This window comes from Solenopsis invicta, chromosome 6 (assembly GCF_016802725.1).
Source record: "Solenopsis invicta isolate M01_SB chromosome 6, UNIL_Sinv_3.0, whole genome shotgun sequence".
Classification (NCBI taxonomy): Eukaryota; Metazoa; Arthropoda; class Insecta; order Hymenoptera; family Formicidae; genus Solenopsis; species Solenopsis invicta.
The window spans coordinates 10,853,732-10,874,836 of record NC_052669.1 but is presented as its reverse complement, the minus strand read 5'-3'; the positions used below and the strand labels follow the sequence as shown (position 1 = coordinate 10,874,836).

General features: G+C 36.3%; 2 protein-coding genes across 3 annotated transcripts in view; one reads left to right on the top strand and one right to left on the bottom strand.

Annotated features, from left to right (window-relative positions):
- LOC113005898 (odorant receptor 13a) overlaps positions 1–21,105 on the top strand; it is a 75,720-nt gene that overhangs the window by 34,147 nt on the left and 20,468 nt on the right. The window lies entirely within an intron of this gene.
- Positions 13,812–14,545, bottom strand: LOC120358180. The gene is made up of 2 exons (XM_039451301.1): positions 14,473–14,545; positions 13,812–14,405 (listed from the first exon to the last, which is right to left on the bottom strand). Exons 1-2 carry the CDS (start codon positions 14,532–14,534, stop codon positions 13,859–13,861), a joined length of 609 nt encoding a protein of 202 aa, XP_039307235.1. The 5' UTR covers positions 14,535–14,545; the 3' UTR covers positions 13,812–13,858.

The following is a 21,105-nucleotide window of genomic DNA, read 5'->3' as shown; positions in this document are numbered from 1 at the left end:
GTGAGCCAGACACCATGTGAATCTTAACAACAGATAATTATTTTTCATTAAGGCAATTATTCAATAAAATAAATCTATGATAATAGGATCTAGTAATTTAATATAAGAGTTGTAACTTCCCCTACAACATGATTCAATAGCATTTAATGTGCTCCTTGAATCGTACATATAGTATATTTACAGCTCTCAAGCCATTCTGACAAACCAATTCCAATGCTTTCCCAATTGCCACAGCCTCCGCCGAAAAGAAGGAGGTGAATAAGTCTAATTTATATTTACCCTTTATCCTAAGTTTGGGGATCTACATCGAGCAACCCACTATGTAATTATTGGAAATTGGCACGTTATCCAATGTGTTATCATTTCCCGAACCCACGGATCATGGAGTCGATTGTATATCATGTAACTAGAGTGAAAATTACAAAAGTGAGCAAATTCACTAGGTATTGACCAATGCAATTATAAATACTCTAGTAAATTTGTTCACTTTTGTCATTTTCACTCTAGTTACATGATACACAATCGACCTCCTTGATCCATCTGTGTAGATGTCCACTTCTTCAAAGTCCAATTTTTTGCAAGAAATCAATCTCTTGAAGGCTATATTGATATCAGAATCCAACCTCGATTCAACCGCATCCATGCCCAAAGTCGTATCCATGTCTCACAGTTCTCTAAATCAATGGGATAAGCAAAGTAAGGGTGTAAATTTTATTTATACAAAGAAGGCAAAAAATGTTTGACCTTGCTCCATCCGTTTGTTAATAAATTTTCCTGCTAGCACAGTTTCCGGTAAATATCCTTTCACTAACAAGGAGTAAGCAAGAACTGTAAAATACCAAAGAAATGAATCATAGCTCATTCGAAAGGGGAGAACAAGTATATTAAAAGTGTAAAAGGGTTAGCGTGAATGGGCCTTACTTTTTAAGAAAATTGCAATTAAAGTTTAACATTTGGACGTTCGTATGTTAAGTACTAGAATCTTGAACCACTATCCAAGAGAGCGTCGTGGGTGAGAAGGCTTAGTTGTAGAGTTACATTTTTTCCTTTGTGGCAGACCGGGTTCAAATCTCCACAGTATCAAATTTTTTTTTACTTTTTTTTAAACTTTTTGCTATTATATTTTACAATTACATTATCTTTAGTATATTTTAAATTAATTAATATTAATGTACTTACATATACTAATAAAATTAAGCAACTTTTTATTAATACAAAATTAATAAAAACATTTAATAAATTATTTATTATAATAAAATTATTTATAAAGATTAATAATAAGGCTTTAACGAGCAGATTTATTCCAAAAAATAATACACTTTGAGAGTTTCTATAATATTATAAATTATAAGACGTTGTAAATTATAAAAAGTTATAAATTATAAGATCCCACATAGCACGTAATATTTCTGTGATATCACAAAAATATTACATATTACTGTAAAATATCACAGAAATATTACTGTGATATTACACAATGATAATGACATTAAAATATTTCAGTAATATCATTGTAATATATTGTTGTAATATTTAATCCCAAAAACAAAGTAATGTCAAATGACGTTTCTATTATGTCTTATTAATGCAACGTCACTATCTCTTTGATTAATTTTGATATTTTCAGTATCCATAATATTCTTGGTAATTTTCCCACATAGCACGTAATATTTCTGTGATATCACAGAATCATTGCAATATCACAGAAATATTACATATTACTGTGAAATATCACAGAAATATTACTGTGATATTACACAGTGATAATGACATTGAAATATTCCACTGATATCACAGAAATATTATTGTGATATTACACAGTGATAATAACATTAAAATATTCCAATGATATCATTGCAATATATTGTTGCAATATTTAATTTCAAAGAACAAGGTAATGTCAAATGACGTTTTTATTATGTCTTATTAATGCAACGTCAGTATCTCTTTGATTAATTTCGATATTTTTAGTATCCTTAATATTCTTGGTAATTTCGGTATTCTATAGAAGAAATCAACTTACAAATAAAATAATTATGTCTTTACCATTTCGTGGAATAAAAGTAAATGTTAAGAAAAAAAATTAATTAACTTTATTATTAGTTTAGATATTTACTTAGTTTATTCCTTAAACTGTATATATGTATAAACTATAATGTACGCTCTTCTATGTAATCTATCAATTTAATTATTGCTTTACAACTCGATCAATACTGATTTTATTAAAAAATTACAAAAAACCTTTGTATTTGTCTTATTGCCATTTATAATTTTTACAGGAGCACAAAATTGATTTTAATTTTTAAAAATTTTTATCATGAGGAATTTAAAAAAAAAATGTTTACAAAAAGTTTTGTTAATACACATTTATTATTCACTTGGCAATAAATATTTCAAAGTATATTTAGAAGTTTTTAAAAAAATATACATTTTTATGTCATTTAATATTTACTGATCGGTACATTATTTTGTGAAATAGTTTATTCATTAATATTGATTAGACTATTATACACCACAGTAAAAGGTTTTTCAAGTTAATTAAAATATTAAATTTCCAACAAATTTTTCTTTAGATTTCACTTTTTTTTCAACTTTATTAAAAAATATGATTATATATATTCTATCATTAATTAGGTATTTTACAATGTTCATTAATTATATGTATGTATATAATGTTGCGGCTCGGTCACCGACCGTCACAACATACGACGAAACAAGCGAGCGCGTGCACAGCCGCTATGCGGTCCCGCCGTGTGTATAAGACTCCACGCAAACAAGTGAGTGCTGGCACCACCGCTAGGTGGCCGCGCCGCTGGAGACCTTCTCGTGAGTCAAGTGCAGCCACAGGTGTTATATCTAGACGCCACTGCGGCCGACCGGGCCGGCTCACCACTGCTCACCACGACTCACTAGCTCACACTTCAGTGAGATTTTAAAGAAAATCGTTGCTTGTTGTAATTTGGAAACGAATACTTGTTCTAATTTTTTTCCCAATGTAACGTCCCCTGAAAAAAAAGTTGATAAACTTGTTTCAATAAACTGATTACTAATCAGTAACTGATTATATTTTGTCAGTTACTGATTAGTAATCAGTTTATTGAAACAAGTTTATCAATTTTTTCTTAAGGGGTACGTGTGGAACGCTGTTCCATATAAAATTTTATATTTTTACATGTAAATAATATTTTGTATTGTTATTTAATCTTGAACATAAATTAAAATTATAATTCAAATTGAATCTTTTTTAACAAAAATGAAAAAGGATACAAGAGATTTTTTTTTTAAATTAAACATTTATTACGTTTACATTATTGTATTCTGTTTTAATAAATATAATTATTTTTTTTATGTTTAATATATATTACATGTAACAATATGAAAATAATATTAAGAATAAAAATAAAATAAATTGAAATAATTTATTTATTTAATTTCTTGCAATATTATTTAAATATCACATAAACATCACAGAAATATTGTGAAATATTACAGTAATATTACTATGAAATATCACAGTAATATTACTGTGATGCGTTTTCGCGGGCATTTTGATATTACTGTGATATCACAGTAATATTTCGTGATATTTCTGCAATATTTCATTTGTAATATTGCAATGTAAAAGTGATATTGCTATGATATCACTGCAATATTACGTGCTATGTGGGTTAGTATCCTGAAAAAGAAATCAACTTACTACTTAAATAAAATAATAATGTCTTTGCCCTTTCGTGAAATAAAAGTGAAAGTTATGAAAAAGAATTAATTAACTTTATTATTGTTTTAGATATTTACTTAGTTTATCCCTTTAAACTGTATATATAAACTAATGTACGTTCTTCTATGTAATCTATCAATTTCATTATCGCTTTACAACTCGATCAATAATGATTTTATTAAAAATTACAGAAAAACCTTTTTATTTGTCTTATTGTCATTTATAATTTTTACAGGAGCACAAAAATCGATTTTAATTTTTAAAAATTTTTATGATGAAGAATTTTTTTAAAGAAAATGTTACAAAAAGTTTTGTCAATACATATTTATTATTCACTTGGCAATAAATATTTTAAGGTATATTTAAGTTTTTGAAAAAAATATACATTTTTACGTCGTTTAATATTTACTGCTTGGTACATTATTTTGTAAAATAGTTTATTCATTAATATTGATTAGACTATTATACACCACAGTAAAGGTTTTTTCAAGTTAATTAAAATATTAAATTTCCAACAAATTTTTCTTTAGACTTTACTTTACTTTTTTAATTCTATTAAAAAATATGATTATATATACATATATATATATATATATATATACATATACATATATATACATATATATATATATATATATATATATATATATATTCCATCATTAATTAAGTATTTTACAATGTTTATTAATTATATGTATGCATGTAATGTTGCGGCTCGGTCACCGATCGTCACAACATACGACGAAACAAGCGAGCGCGTGCATAGCTGCTATGCGGTCCCGCCATATGTATAAAACTCTACGCAAACAACTGAGTGCTAGCACCACCGTTAGGTGGCCGCGCCGCTGGAGACCTTCCCGTGAGTCGAATGCAACCACAGGTGTTATATCTAGACGCCACCGCGGCCGACTCACTAGCTCACACTTCAATGAGATTTTAAGGAAAATTATTGCGTGTTGTAATTTGGAGACAAATACTTGTCCTAATTCTTTTCCCAACGTGACGTGTGTGTGGAACGCTGTTCCATATAAAATTTTATATTTTTACATGTAAATAACATTTTGTATTGTTATTTAATCTTGAACATAAATTAAAATTATAATTCAAATTAAATCTTATTTAACAAAAATGAAAAAAGACACAAGAGATATTTTTTGTAAATTAAATATTTATTACGTTTACATTATTGTATTCTGTTTTAATAAATATAATTATTTTTTTCTATGTCTAATATATATTACATGTAACAATATGAAAATAATATTAAGAATAACAATAAAAATAAAAAAATTAAAATAATTCATTTATTTAATTTCTTGCAATATTATTTAAATATCACAGAATAAACATCACAGAAATATTGTAAAATATTACAGTAATATTACTGTGATGCGTTTTTGCGGACATTTTGATATTACTATGATATCACAGTAATATTTTGTGATATTTCTGCAATATTTTATTTGTAATATTGCAATAAAAAAGTGATATTGCTGTGATATCACTGCAATATTACGTGCTATGTGGGATGTTATCCATACAGCACAAAGAGATTGCAGGAACATTGCAGAATAATTTTATTGAAACATTGTAATATTGCATTTTGATTGCAAAACATTGCTGCAGCATTGCTGAAAGATTGCAGCAACATTAAAATGTCCGTTTTTTGAAATATTGCATTAAAACATCTCAGCAACAATGTTATAAATTTTTCCAAAATATTCACATAAATATTATTACACCACATAATTTCAATGAACAAAACAATATTTTTGTAACATTTTGGAAAACATTTTTTGCAAAGAAAAGAATCTCGGGAATTCTTCTTCGGAAATTTCCCGCGTAAAATTATAATGTACAGCATAACTATCAAAATTAAACAGAAATTTCACTTTTTATGGGTATTAGAAAATAAATATAAATGATAACCAACTCTTGCACAAATTGAATTGAATAGAGATCTAAGCAATTGCTGCAAGATCCCAATCAGCACACAATATTTTTTAAATGTTTTTTTAATATTTATTTAATATTAATTTTTCATTGTACAATTCATTATAACAAAAATATTTATTAAATATTTATTAAATGTTTATTTAACATTAATTAAATATTTAAAATAATGATTTGGGAAAATGTTTATTTAACGTTTATTTAATATTTATTTCACATTAATTTTTCATTTAAAAAAACTGTAACGACCTGTCTTTTTCCGCGCACGGGGCGGCGTGGGTTCGGCGGACGAGGACGCGGACTGAAGTCGCCAAGAGAACTAGACTGGTGTTGTTGGATAAATAAGTGAATCTTTATTTCGCGTACGGTCGGTTCAATACAAAAGCGTGGCGTTCTGGCCACGGCGCGCGGACGGACGGATGGCGGTGACGCTCGGACGGACGTAACAAAGCTTAGAATTTACGTGCGGACGGACAAACGAAAATCAGAACGCGCGGACGGAAGGACGGTATGTATACGCGAGATTCGGAACGGTCGGCGTTTAAACGCGGTATCTTACACGGTGTTTATTTACAGGTGCGCGGGATTCCGAGCCGAGATTCTCGGAATCCTTGTTGACGCGCTGGTACCGTAGCCTTGCTGAAGGCCGCGGCCACGGCCGTAGACGCACGCGCGGTACAGCTGCACTTCGGCGGAAAGGCGGTTTGTTACAAAACATTTTCTAAAAACATTAATTTAACGTTTATTAAACATTAATTTAATATTTATTTCACATTAATTTTTTATTTAAAAAAACATTTTTTAAAAACATTAATTTAACCATTATTAAACATTAATTTAATATTTATTTTACATTAATTTTTTATTTAAAAAAACATTTTTAAAAAATATTAATTTAAAATTTATTAAACATTAATTTAATATTTATTTCACATTAATTTATCATTTAAAAAGACATTTTTTAAAAACATCAATTTAACATTTATTCAATATTAATTTAATATTTATTTCACATTAAATTTTATTTGAATAAACGTGTTTTAAAAACATTAATTTAATATTTATTCAACATCAATTTAATATTTATTTTACATTAATTTTTTATTTAAAAAACCGTTTATAAAACATTAATTTAACATTTACTTAACATTTATTTAATATTCATTTTATATTAATTTTTTATTTAAAACAACAATTTCAAAAACATTAATTTTACATTTATTGAATATTAATTTAATATTTATTATTTTTTTTTAATAAACATTTTTTAAATATTTATTTAATATTGTTTAAGTATTTATTTTTCATGAATTATTTAATTGAAGAAATGATTTTAATAAGCATTTGTTACATGTTCATTTAATATTTATTTAATGTTTATTTAATATTAATTTTTTTACTTATTTTTCATCTCTATAAAATTATGTTTATTTATTATTTATTTAACATTTAAGCTCTTTATTTTTCAATTATTATTAAATTTAAAATTTGTTTAAAAAATATTTCAATAACATCTATGAAAATCAGTAAAAAATTAACTTATACGATATATATAAAATCAGTAAAAAATTAACTTATACTCGTATACAGGGTGTTAGGTAACTACCGCCCGTGGTTTCGTGGATTGATAAATCAAGTAAAACTGAGAAAAAAAGTCCTGTACCATTTTTTAATATTTGTCATAGTTAACAAAAAAAAATTAATAAAGTCTGCGAATAAGCGCGTATCACCGCGCGCAAGGACCGCCCGCCGGTCGCCGAGACATAGGCAGCCGCGGCTGTAGGCGCGGCGCTGTGCGGTGAGGAAGGAAAAGCAGTAGCTGTTTTTCCCTCCTCACCGCACAGCGCCGCGCCTACAGCCGCGGCTGCCTATGTCTCGGCGACCGGCGAGCGGTCCTTGCGCGCGGTGATACGCGCTTATTCGCAGACTTTATTAATTTTTTTTTTCGTTAACTATGGCAAATATTAAAAAATGGTAAAGAACTTTTCTGCTCAGTTTTATTTGATTTATCAATCCACGAAACCACGGGCGGTAGTTACCTGACACCCTGTATATTTAAATAAATAATATACTTTAATTATATATATTTTGTCTTTTTGATAACATATTGACCTAATCTATCAGTGATGTACATGCATGAACACAAAGTGTTTACAGATCATCACGAGGGATCAGTTCGCAGCGATCATAAAAGTCAAGCAACGTTCACTAGTCGCAACTTGGATAGGTGACCGCGTGGAAATTTCCGAGAAAAAAATTCTTAAGAAAAAAATCTCAATATTAAAAAAAATTGTTTAATATAAAAAGGAGTGTAAATCCACTAATTTTAACGTTTTTGAAAAATTTTTTTATTGCAAGTTTTTTTTAAATATTGTTTTGCTCATTTATGCTTCGTTAAAAAGAACGTTTCTTTACGTTTAATAAATGTTTTCTTTAAATGTTTTAAAAACGTTTTTATAATATTTGAAAAACATTTTTTTAATGTTAAAATAAACATTTTTTTTAATGAAAAGAAAGGGCACTTATCCATTATTTTTAATGTTTTTATAAATGTTTTTAAAAATGTTTTTTAAATGTTTTTAAAAACATTTTTTAAATATTGTGTCCTGATTGGGATCTCATCCTGTTAAGGAAAAGTCTATTTAAAATTCTAAAAGTATAAATCTATATAATATCACAGTTCACTGAGGTAGCAACAGATACCAGAATATGTTTGCCTCATCACAAATGTCTCAAGGATGTTCAGATCAAATAAAATTTAAATTCCAAGCTCCAACTATGTCCGTGGACACAAGAAAATCAATATTAATTTACTTACTTATTTAAAAGGTAATCGCACTAGCGGTAAGCGGTAAAGTCAAGCCACAAATTGTAATAATATCATGAAAATTAGCAGGTGTCCTTACCATAAAATCCGTAAATTACTTAGCTTATATAAGGAAGTACTTACTGGATCCCATTATTTGTATATGAATTTTGCTATCAATATGTCAATTTAAAATTGCCAAAGTTCAAAATCCATAAGAACAAAATCAATTAATACCATCTGTTATTTACTAGATATTATACAATAACTATATCAAAGTGCAGCAAACACAAAGGTACGCAAGCACATGAATATTCCAAAATGATTTAATGTAAATGCGAACTTATCTTTATCAAAAATCTCACCAAACACAACGTTACATGTAACGTAAATGTTAGTTGTAATTTTCCACTTAACAATGTAACTGTTATATAACGAGTGTGTTATATAACAATTACATTGTTGAGTAAAAAATTATAACTAACATTTACGTTACATGTAACGTGATGTTTGCTGGGATGAGATAGCATAGATATTAGTATAAATGATTAGTAATATCTTTAGGAAAAACATCTCTCTTTACTTTTCTTTTCTTTTATTCTTTCTAAAGGAGCACATAAAATATTTCCAGCCCATCCAGCCAACGAAATTGAATTCCAAATTGAAAGATCTCGACCAAGATTCTTGTTCTCTTTTAAAATAATTTAATGCATGTATTATATGAATATTTTCTAACAAAATTTTTTTTCCCCTTTTATGAAGGAATCAGACACGCATCATATCACAAATACCAAAAAAAGTTTTTTTTTAACACAAATCAATCAAACAATATATTGCCAAAATATACCAGGAGAGACTCACCGGCCCACGTGTGTGGAATTCGACTCGTTTCGTCTGATCGTTTTAGATTGATGCCACGTTGTGAGCGGCGGGTCCCGATAGCGCACATCCCGATAGCACACAAACCACTCACAATGGCAGATGCCTAGAGATTTTCCGTAGGTTGGGTTAGATAAATCAAGATGATTGGTTGGTGGGCTATCGGGATGTGCGCTATCGGAACCCTCCTCGTTGTGAAAGACTCATCTTCAGTAAATTCGACGCAAGGTGCAGCGATCCTTTTATTTCTCCATGGTGGCCCATGCAATGGCTGATGCAATGTGTAAAAAGGACGACATTTCTCTAAATTCTTGGACTTTGTGTTCTTTTACAAAATGGAGGATTTACAGCCTTTTTTGTGGTTCGTTAGAACAGTCTTCCAAAATGGAAGTGGAAGATGGCGGTGACTTAGTTTCCACTTGAAAAACCAACAAATGCTCGATCTGCAGCTCTCTGTGACAGAACTTCCAACTTCCTCATTACCTCTCTTTCATTTAGAAGAAATGATAAATTAATTAACTTAGTGCAATTAGGCTAATCTCGGATTATTCTTTAAGATAACAGAGCTATCTTCTAATGCGTCCGTCCTCTGCCAAGTCAACGCACGATCCTCGATCGTCAAATCATTGGCAGCCGCGACAAGCGACGCGGTGTGAAGGGTAAGACAGCCATTGCTGCTTCTCCCTTCTTACCACGCCGTCTGCCGCGGCTGCTTATAATTTGGCAACCAATAGGCGGTTCCCGCGTGCGGTGGGCAGGGAGAGTACGCGCTCATTTGCTGACTATATTAATTTCTTTTTATCTCGATAACTGTTGCGAATGGGCGGATCCCGATAGCACACGGGACCGATAGCACACTACCACTCACGGCCAATGCCTAGAGTTTTTTCGTTGGTTGGATTAGATAAGTCAAGATGATTGATTGATGGGTTATCGTACCGTGCGCTATCGGATCCTGTCCGTTGTAAATAATAAAAAATGGTACAGAACATTTCTGCTCAGTTTTACTTGCTCTACCCACGAGACCACAAGTGAACTTCATCTGACACCCTGTATATACAAGGTGTCTCAGATCAATGGGGCGGATCCCGATAGCACACGGGACCGATAGCACACCACTACTCACAGCGGCCGAGGCCTAGAGTTTTTCCGTTGGTTGGGTTAGATATGTTAAGATGATTGGTTGGTGGGCTATTGCACCATGCGCTATCGGATCCCGTCCAGACCAATGTATACAAATTATCACAATAAGGTAGAAAGGATCAAGATAAATCAAAAAGTCTAATACCATTTTGTAATATTTGCAATAATTTTCGAGTAAAATATTAAAGTCTGATAAAATATTAAAATTATCACAATAAGGTAGAAAGGATCAAGATAAATCAAAAAGTCTAATACCATTTTGTAATATTTGCAATAATTTTCGAGTAAAATATTAAAGTCTGATAAAATATTAAAGTCAGACGCAGAGTCGTATTAGCGGCAAGGCCTACCTAGGCCCGGGCCTAGGGCGGCAAATTTTGGGGGGTGGCAAAATGAGCGATGAAAGATATTTCTTTAAAAAAAAAAATAAAAATTATTAAATAAAATCTTTAGATCCAAAAATTTATTGTATAAATTTGAAATTATGTGTATAATAACTAAAATATTTTCTAAGAAAAATTTTATATGTATATCACATTTTATACTTTATACTACACAAAAACTGAAAAGTAAAAAAAATTGAAAAGTTTTTCAAGATGATGCGTTGCTCGCGTCGCGTGTTTTTGTTTCGGTACATGCATGCGACGCGTTGCTCGCATCGCATTCTTTTGTTTCGGCATATGCAATACGATTTCTAACCAGAGCAGATCTGCTTCGATTATTTTCCTGCGCGGAAGAATTATGTCTTAAGAGTGTTAAACTCGTGTCATTTTTCATATTTCTGTGTTCATAACTTGCTGTATTTCTTCAAATAATATTCAACAGATTTGTTATCCCACAAGGTAAGTGTACTTTTGTTAATTGTTATAGTCTAAATTGAACTCTTGGGTGCAATAACTGGATGTCGTTTTTACAAGTTTATAAACATACTACTATTTTTTAAGTACAATAATTGAATTTAACGTATAATTATATTGATAGCAAATTCGACTGCGTATATTTTTTAAAAACTGAAAAAGTCACTTTTTGTATTTTTCTATTTACACAATATAATTTTATTTTAAAATATCTTATAAAAAAAATAATATATTAGATAGATATTAATGTATTTATTAAAAAATTTTGTATGTGCCCCCAAACATGACATTTTCAAATTTTAATTTGAGTAGTTTTTCTGGAAAACTGCTTAAATTGAACTTTGAAAATTAATGTCATATTTGGGGGCATCTACAACTTCTCAGTTTGAAATTCATATGCTTTTTTTTATTTCCAAAAATATAACTTTATTTTTGACCTATTTAATCAGAAATGTTAATAAGTAGAATGCATAGGCGGATTCTAACTCGGGGATCTCAGGGGGGTGCGGGGAAGGGGGGGGAATATTTCGGGTCGCGCGGGGGGACCTAACTGGCGATAAGGTCCCGCGGGTGGACCAAACCGGGTGGAGGAGGGGGAGGGGGGGGCTTAAAACGAGGTCACACGTGTAAACCTAACCGGTAGTTCTGCGTAATCAATGTTTATACAAACAGAGATAACGATTCGAGGACCATGTTCTAGGCCGATGTTTAAATAAATTTGACACCTTTGAAATGTGTCGCGTGGAGGCAACTGGCCATTTAATGTAAACATGGACCATGTACTTGTCACTCTGTTTACATAAACATAATAAATCACACCGCGAGGAGGTGAGTATGGCAGTACTTTGAAATCGGAAATGGTTCTGCGTAATCAATGTTTAAGTAAACAGAGATAACGATTCGAGGACCATGTTCTTGACCGACACCTTTGAAATGTGTCGCGTGGAGGCAACTACTGACCATTTACTGTAAACATGGACCATGTACTTGTCACTCTGTTTACATAAACATAATAAATCACATCGCGAGGAGGTGTGTATGTGACTGTACTTTGAAATCGGAAATGTCTGTCATCACGAGGGGATAAGCGATACGATGGTGAATATTTTGTGGGGTGTGCGCGGCTATTTCCACGGGGCCCGCCGCCGCCACCGCCGCCGCGTACGCGGAGGGGATGCGCGCTGTCTAACACGGGGTCCGCTGGGGCGATCCGCCGCGTGCGTGGAGGGGATGCGCGCTGTCTAACGCGGGGTCCGCTGGGGCGATCCGCCGCCGCCGCTGGCACCACCACCACCACCACCACCACCACTATCACTATTGTTTTTCCTTCTCCTTGTCCTTGTCCTTCTCCTCCTCCTGCTCCTCCTTGTTCTCCTCCTTGTCCTCCTCCTGCTCCTCCTCCTCGCCCGGAGCCCGATCTTGAGAAGGTCCGAACTGATCTTGAGCCCTCTCATCCTTCTCCTCTTCCTGCTCCTCCTTGTCCTCCTCCTGCTCCTGCTCCTCCTTCTCCTCGTCCGAAGCCCGATCTCGTGAAGGTCCAGCCTGACCTTGAGCCCTCTCACGTCGCATAAAATCTAATAAAGCTGCCCCCCGACCACGAGGAGCAGCTTCGGCAGCATCATGTAGATGACGAGGCGGGCGTATGGGCAGGTCTAAACGGGGGATGTTTAATCGACCACCCCCGCGACCGTCTAGAAGCGCGTAGCGATCGATGAGGTCGGCGTATAGGCTGCAAGTCCATACCGGGGAAGGGCAACAAGCGGCCATTCCCGCGACCACCATGGAAAATTGGTCCATCGGGCCACCAATTTACATCATTGTCTATGACCGCAGCACGACGGCGAACGGCTGGTCCTTCCAGCCTAAAATAACGCAAACGGGCACCCAGCTCGCGAAAACGTATAACCAACTCCCGGAAACTTATAGGTTGACGCGGTTCAGGCACCACTAAACCTAATTCTATTTCCGGAAGCGATATTTGCACGGGAATATTTGGACCGTAACCCATTTTTGCGTTGTTACAGTCGCGCGAGCTAGACTGAGACTGAAGAGCTAGAGCATTCTCCGTCGCTAAGACCTAACTTTACCCTCGTATACTCGCATCTTTTTAGCCTACGATTGAGCATTTGAAACACATGTTTTTTTTAGCCTGACTTTATTCTCGTATACTCGCATCTTTTTAACCTACGATTGAGCATTTGAAACACATGTTTTTTTTAGCCTGACTTTATTCTCTTATACTCGCATCTTTTTTAGCCTACGACTGAGCATTTGAAACACACGTTTTTTTAGCCTGACTTTACTCTCGTATACTCGCATCTTTTTTTAGCCTGACTGTACTCTCGTATCTTCGCACATTCTTTTTAAAATATTTAAAAACTAAATATCGTGGTATTGATACTAATGTATAACTGTGGATTTTTTTTGGAAGAGGAAAAATAAAAAAAGGTTGCAATTTTAATTTAATAATAAACAATTTATTGTCTGTTGTGAATACATTGTTTATGCAGTAAAAAATAAAGCTAACAGCTCACAATCGACGAGTTGACGCATATCGAAGATATTGCTCTCGCGTATCGCTTTTTCTTGATTCATTACATTGGACGCAATGTTTAAGAATTGTGTGTACTTAACATCGACTGTATCAACGATTCTAACTAAGCGCTCGAACATTACGTTGATACACTCGTACAAACTGAACATACGATGTAACGTGGATTCAATCACTGTCACATACACGTTAGAAGATTCGAGACGTATGAGCCTAACGTCATTCATCACACTAACTTTGATTGTTAAGGGTCCGACGCTTATAAAATTGTCCTTGTAGTCATTCCGAATTAATTTGGAAATATTCCATCGTTGCTCGTAGAGACCTTTCCACGTTTCAACAGACAGTATCAATTCTCGTCCTTGATGATCTCCTATGGCGATCTCCACGTAACTCGGTGGACCGACGTTAATTCCAATCTCCAAATACTTGTAACTCGTAGCTGTCAAAGCGTAACGTCTGCTCAATAAGCGCGCTGTACGACGCTCCGTCGAAATGCTGTAAAAGAAAATCAAAAGTTTATCACACAATGTTGCATAAACGCTATTAGAATATCGAAACTTACCCATTGCATTCCTTCTTCACTTCACCACTGTACAATGTGTTACCTCCCTCGGCAAAGTACATTGCGAATCGTTCGTTCAAACCTCTGATGCAATACTGATGTTGCAAGAAATTATGATGCTTATTTGAAGATTAATGCTTCTGCACTTTTAAGGAGAGGGGAGGCTTCCCCCTCTTTCAACAATTTCATTATTGTCGTCGTCATCACTTTCACATGTCACGACACGTTTATGCTTCTGCAATTGTAAAGGAGTGGGGGATACTTTTCCCCTCTATCAAACAATTTCATCATCATCGTTATCGCTCGAACGTGTCACGACACGTTTTCGCGGTCTGGCAACGTTGTACATGAAACGTGAAACATGACGTACATGAAACATGATGTACATGAAACGTGAAACATGACATACATGAAACGTGACGTACATGAAACATGACGTACATGAAACGTGAAACATGACGTACATGAAACATGACGTACATGAAACATGATGTACATGAAACGTGAAACATGACGTATGTACATGAAACGTAAAACATGACGTACATGAAACATGACATACATGAAACATGACGTACATGAAACGTGAAATATGACGTACATGAAACATGACGTACATGAAACGTGAAATATGACATACATGAAACATGACGTACATGAAACGTAAAACATGACATACATGAAACATGATGTACATGAAACGTGAAATATGAAAAAAACGTTAATCTAAACATGAAAAAACGTTAAACTAAACGTGAAAAGAACATGAAAAAACGTTAAACTAAACGTGAAAAAACATGAAAAACGTTAAACTGAACGTGAAAAACGTTAAACTAAACGTGAGAAACATGAAACGTGAAACGTTACGTACATGAAACGTGAAACATGACGTACATGAAACGTGACGTACATGAAACGTGAAACATGACGTACATGAAACATGACGTACATGAAACGTGAAATATGACATACATGAAACATGACGTACATGAAACGTAAAACATGACATACATGAAACATGACGTACATGAAACGTGAAATATGAAAAACGTTAAACTAAACATGAAAAACGTTAAACTAAACGTGAGAAACATGAAAAAAACGTTGGAGAAACGTAGATGTAATGGAGGGGGAAAAAAAATGTATCTCGTATATTACGTATGTTTATTTTTGCAATTGTGTCCACCAATTGTAAAGTTTGAATACATTTTGTAAAGCACAATGTTTATTCGTACGGTGTTGCCCACATTGAAAAGTATTAGCATCATTTAGATTATTCAGATTATCCACGTCTTCGTAATCCACATCCAGGCTCTCGATGTATGCGTATTCTCGCCGATTGTCCAGAAGTAATTCTCCCAGCCATTCTCGTTTCTCATGTCCTTTGACGTATACAATCTCCTTGTCGTCAGGATTTTCAGCACCCAGTACTGCAGTTGTAATCACTTGTCTCGCTTTCCGGTACGGAACCACCCCGTCGGTGCCCCATCTTAGCCCATGATGCATGGCAGTGAGCCAGGAGGCGCAAGATCTTTCGGATTTCATCAGCCAATCCCATGGCTGGGGGCTGTCAAAGATATAATGCGCGTTTCCCCCTCTAAGAGCAGCAAATTCTTTTACGACGAAACCTCTCAATTGTCCAAGGGGGAAACCTTGCAGATCCACGAACGTCGGCACGGACATGTCGCGGTCGAAACGAAGACTGTGGTCTACGTCGATGTATCGTATAATATATATATGCGTGGAATTAAGTGATTTTGCGCACAATGTTTGTCAACGGGTTGTACTGAATCACGCGATCGTGTATTATCAAGCAATAGGCACTAGTATTTTCTGGTACGTTATCCTTTGTCTCAAATTCCAATCGCACGTCAACGGTTGCGCTCTTGATTGATTCAACTTGCTGACTACAATCTATTATTACGAAAGGACCGTGACGTATAAAATTTGTCACTGTGAGATTCGGCTCGAGATACTCGTATCCGAGATAAGTTTTGCAGAAACGTGCAGAATGCCGTACATGTCGTACAGAATAGCCCATCTATTTTTACTAATATCTAAATTCATATCTTCATAAGGATAACTATCAGAGTTCAAGTACAGTTTCACGTTGATTAAATTGCAATGGTCGAATCGGCTCGTGTCCTCGGACATGACGTTTTTTCGACCGGTTTGCAGAGCAAAGATGACATATCGCGGCTTCTCGAGTTGAGTAGCGGTCTTGATAGCCCACGAGTGCTTGGTCGTACGTTGCAAAAGCGGATACTCGTAAAGATCCCACGAGCGAAAAGCCATGCTGAGGTATCGTCCGCTCTCCAATGTGCGCAGCATCGAAAGTTTATTTATTTCATTCAGTATTACGTGCGGCATTCGCCACTGAATCTTAAACAATTCTATCACAGGCTCTACCGCTGAATTGCCCTTTAGACAATTGTTATCGTTGCGCGCTCGTATCAAGATCAATTCGTGACGAGCGTTGATCACTACTCGACGGTAATCCTCGCAGAATCCCAACAGCACGTAAAACGGAATGCAAAAGTTGAAGTAGCCATCAGCGGTAGTCAACTGTTCTTCCTAGCCAGCATTTCGCAAAATCACGCTTTTGTCGGATGACAGCGTTACATAGTTTTTGAGTGAGCTAGTTATACCCACGTTTCTATTACGATCAATCTCGACACCGTCGAGTTCATATCTTATCTCGTCAAACATAAATGCAACACAATTATTTCCCAAAACCACGTCACCGTTGACCTCCTCAGGTTTCTTCTTTTTTGTCAGCCTCCCTTCGACATATAGAAAGCTCTCGTACGGCAATGTATACAAATCCTGTTGCTGTATAGGTATTCTTATCTCGTCGCTGTGCCCGTACGTTGTGTTTGCATACGGCGAATAAGCATGGGTCTCAATCTTGACAATTCGATCGTCAAAGATTGGCTCGTCTCCGATATTTAGAATATCAGTCATTTTTTCTTTTTTAATCAAGATTGTCGTACCGCGAATCCCAGTGATTGTAAAAATTTAACGTTTGATACACTGAGCCTCTTTCGCTTCTCAGTTGATCGAGTCGGATTATCAATCGATGATGATGATGATGTCACCGGTCTTGTAAAGAATGCGTTATCTCTCTTTGCTCGCTCAGCTCCACTCAACACAAGCATCTCATGTGTCGCGTTATCGTTTTCGAACGTGCAACCTGACGGTAATTTCCTCCCCTCGAAAATCCAGCAATCGTCCGTTTTGATCGACAATGCGTATGGTAAGATCCGTAACGCTTCGTATGATCACTGGCAAGTAAATGACTGTTGCAGGCCTTTCACTGAGCTTATATCCTGAAGGCACGCTCGGAGAAAATTCATGAATTGTATGCACACGCGCACCGTTATTGTATGCACCTGCGGTGATACTACATTCGACGCGGATAATATATACGTTCATAATATTAATTGACATGTCCGATTCGTGCCATCTACGTGGTTGCAGTATACGCTTCGAGAATCCCAGCAGGGATCCAATGCTGTTGGCTTTGTTAAAGTTTATTTTGTAAGCGCATTTAATTTCACATTTCATCGTGTTATGATTAGCTCGAATCACTATCGCTTCCTCGTTGTCATCATTGATCACGCCGATATCGCCGCGGACAACTAGCGTGTCACCGGCATCTGGCGCGTTGCGTCGTGGACGTTTCTGCGAAATTGCGCGTTTCAAAAATTCGTTAATGGCCGGCAACTCGTATGATCCCTCGGGTATCGTAATCTCCACATCGTCTTTGCCGAAATAAAATTTATTGTTTGAGGCGTTCACGTTCGGTATCGTGTTATAAGTTTCAAAAAGCGTTAAACCGAGTTCGTATTCGGCATCGGTCAAATCTATCGCCGGAGAGTAATTTGCAGTGAGAACGCTGCTCTTTCCGCTTAGCGTTAGCGTAAACGACATGATGGAAAAAAGCGATCAACGAATACTGAGACTCTTCGACACCTCATCGATCTTTTTAAAAGTCAACAGTTTGTAAAAATCTCAGGCACATTTGTCCGCAGAAATTTTGATTGTACGTCTGATAGGACGTTTGATTGTACTCTATCGTAACATTGCTTCCGAAATATCGCACCAACTCTCGAGGCGGTCGAAGATTGCCAAAGCTGTCGAAATACACAACGCGGTTGCCCCTCTTTGCGTAAGCCACCCAGTGCGTGCCAGGGCCCGTGGTATCGTCCAAATTAACGATACCGCTCTCGTTTCGACGTACGCCACTCGTCGGTAAAGCATTACGCATGTACACACCTCTAAAATACGGTATGCGCATACGTCTCGCCAGCTGGTTCAATTGCACGTCGGTGGTCACGCTCGCAGGCATTTTTATTGTCTTTTCGACGTTTTTTTTTTTTCTCTTAGTTGATACGCCCTGTCCGCGTTTATACGGCCCGAGATAAATTCCTCGTCCGTATTTATAAGGTGCCAAGTATAGACCGCGACCTTGTTCCATCGCGCGATTGTGACGTTGCAGTTCTTCAAGTTGACGTCGCGCATCTTTGCGGGCGCTTACCGCTTTCGCTACATTTGCAGCTCCACCGATCAAAGATCCTAGAACGCCCAACATTGGCAGAATCGGTAACATGCCGCCTCGTTTTGCCGACGGAAGTACTCGTTTTTTTTTCGTCGTCGTCGTTTTCCTCTTTCTCGTCTTTGCATTCATACCCATGCCGATCTTGGTCTTGGCCTTCATCGCTGCCCAGATGGCTGCAGCGGCGGCTCTCTCGCCCAAAGTCGAGTCTCTCGCGGTAATGCGTTTCCGTGCTGACGCTGCGAGTATATCGTCAGCAGCGTGTCTATCGACGAGTTCGTTACTCTTAGAATACGCAATATCGTGTTCGCGGCACGCTGCGTCCAATGGATTTACGCCCGTGTCGCCTCTGGCTAATCGTTTCTTCAGCCGAGTGCCCGGACCGCAAAACTGGTAACCGGGGATATGTAACTCGAAAGGAAGCGCGTTTATCGCTCGATTCAGCAAACTTCCGGTTTTTTCGACGCTGACATTCGCTGCAATCTTTTATCCTCGGTGCAGGGCCGTCGATGTGCGTACGCTGCCAAGGTTGATTATAATGCTCGTCGCAGCGACGATAAGTTTGAACTACCGGGTCCACCTGTATATGTTTCGGAAGCCATTCCCAAACGTGGTCGATGTAATTACCGTACACGCGTAACAGTACGACTTTAGGTATATATTGCAACTGCTCAGCGCTTAGGTCCAGAATATCGCTGGGATGTGACAGCGCGAGAAACATTTTTGATACTGAGCTACTCAAGTTCTATTCAAGAGCTATTCACATATCTATAAATAGGCCCTCGATGCGTCACGCGAGTTTAGTGTGAAACATAAAATTCGTGCGGCAGTCGCTGACGATACGCGTTACAAACTGCGACGAGAAATTGCGAATGATTGGGGACAACGCGCAGTTGCGGAAACACGGTGAAATGCTGCCGAGTACCATCCGCGCAATAATTGCGGGACCATCTTCGTGCGGCAAAACTAATGTTCTGATAAGCCTGCTCGAGAGTCCGCATGGTGTACGTTTCGAGAATGTTTATATTTATTCCAAGTCGCTACAGCAGCCTAAATATCAATATCTCGAAAATCTGTTGAAATCGATCGATGAAATCGGCTACTTTACGTTCTCCAATAATAGCGACGTTATTCCACCGAGCGAGGCGCTTCCAAATTCAATCTTTGTCTTCGACGACGTTGCGTGCGATAAGCAGGATGCGGTGAGAGAATACTTTTCAATGGGCCGCCACTCGAATGTCGACTGCTTTTATCTTTGTCAAACGTACGCGAGGATACCTAAACATCTGATACGCGATAACGCCAATCTCCTAATTCTGTTTAAACAGGATGGTACCAACCTCAAACACGTTTACAACGATCACGTAAACACCGACATGTCGTACGACGAATTTTGTGCTTTGTGCCGTGCTTGTTGGCAACAAAAGTATGGATTTCTAGTGATAGACAAGGACAGCGCGCTTAGTAACGGACGATACAGAAAAGGATTTAACGAATTCGCGGTACCGCAAAACGATTAGTCATTATCGATACGTCAACGTTGAACGTTAACATGGCGGAAAATAACAAAGATATACGCAAGCGTGAGCAACTCGCGAGGGAGATTGAAAAAACGAGCGATGCGATCCGCAAGAAACATCGCGCTTTAAAAACCGGCAGGATCGAGAAGGAAATTGCAATGGAGAGACGTTTCAAGCCCATCGTCGCACCTCTGAAACAGATTGTCGAGGAATCTCAGCCGATTAAAAGAAAAGAAGAAATGAAGGAAGAAAGAATAATTAAGAAAAGACCGAGCGACGACGATGACGACGATGGTGCATCTTACGAATTGTCGAAAGCAACATCGAGCAAAAAGCAACGTTTTGAACAAGCGTACGACGCAATGGATTCACCAGCGATAACGTCAACACCGCGTACGATGATTGGTCCTGCAACATTAACTAACAAGGCTCTCGAGGACGTTTTCAAAACCACAGACGATTCGTTTGGAACGTCTGTTCAACATCAGATGCAAACGTTGGAAGGTCGAAAAACGTTGTCTGAGCATTTTGGCCCGCTCGGTCAAAAGTACATTG

What these genes read in the sequence shown, in the direction of transcription:
- LOC120358180 (XM_039451301.1), bottom strand. Translation starts at nt 14,534, where the DNA reads ATGTACTTTGCCGAGGGAGGTAACACATTGTACAGTGGTGAAGTGAAG. An exon ending in GTGAAGAAGGAATGCAATGG is followed by an intron (nt 14,406 to 14,472) that starts GTAAGTTTCGAT and finishes TTTCTTTTACAG; the next exon opens with CATTTCGACGGAGCGTCGTA.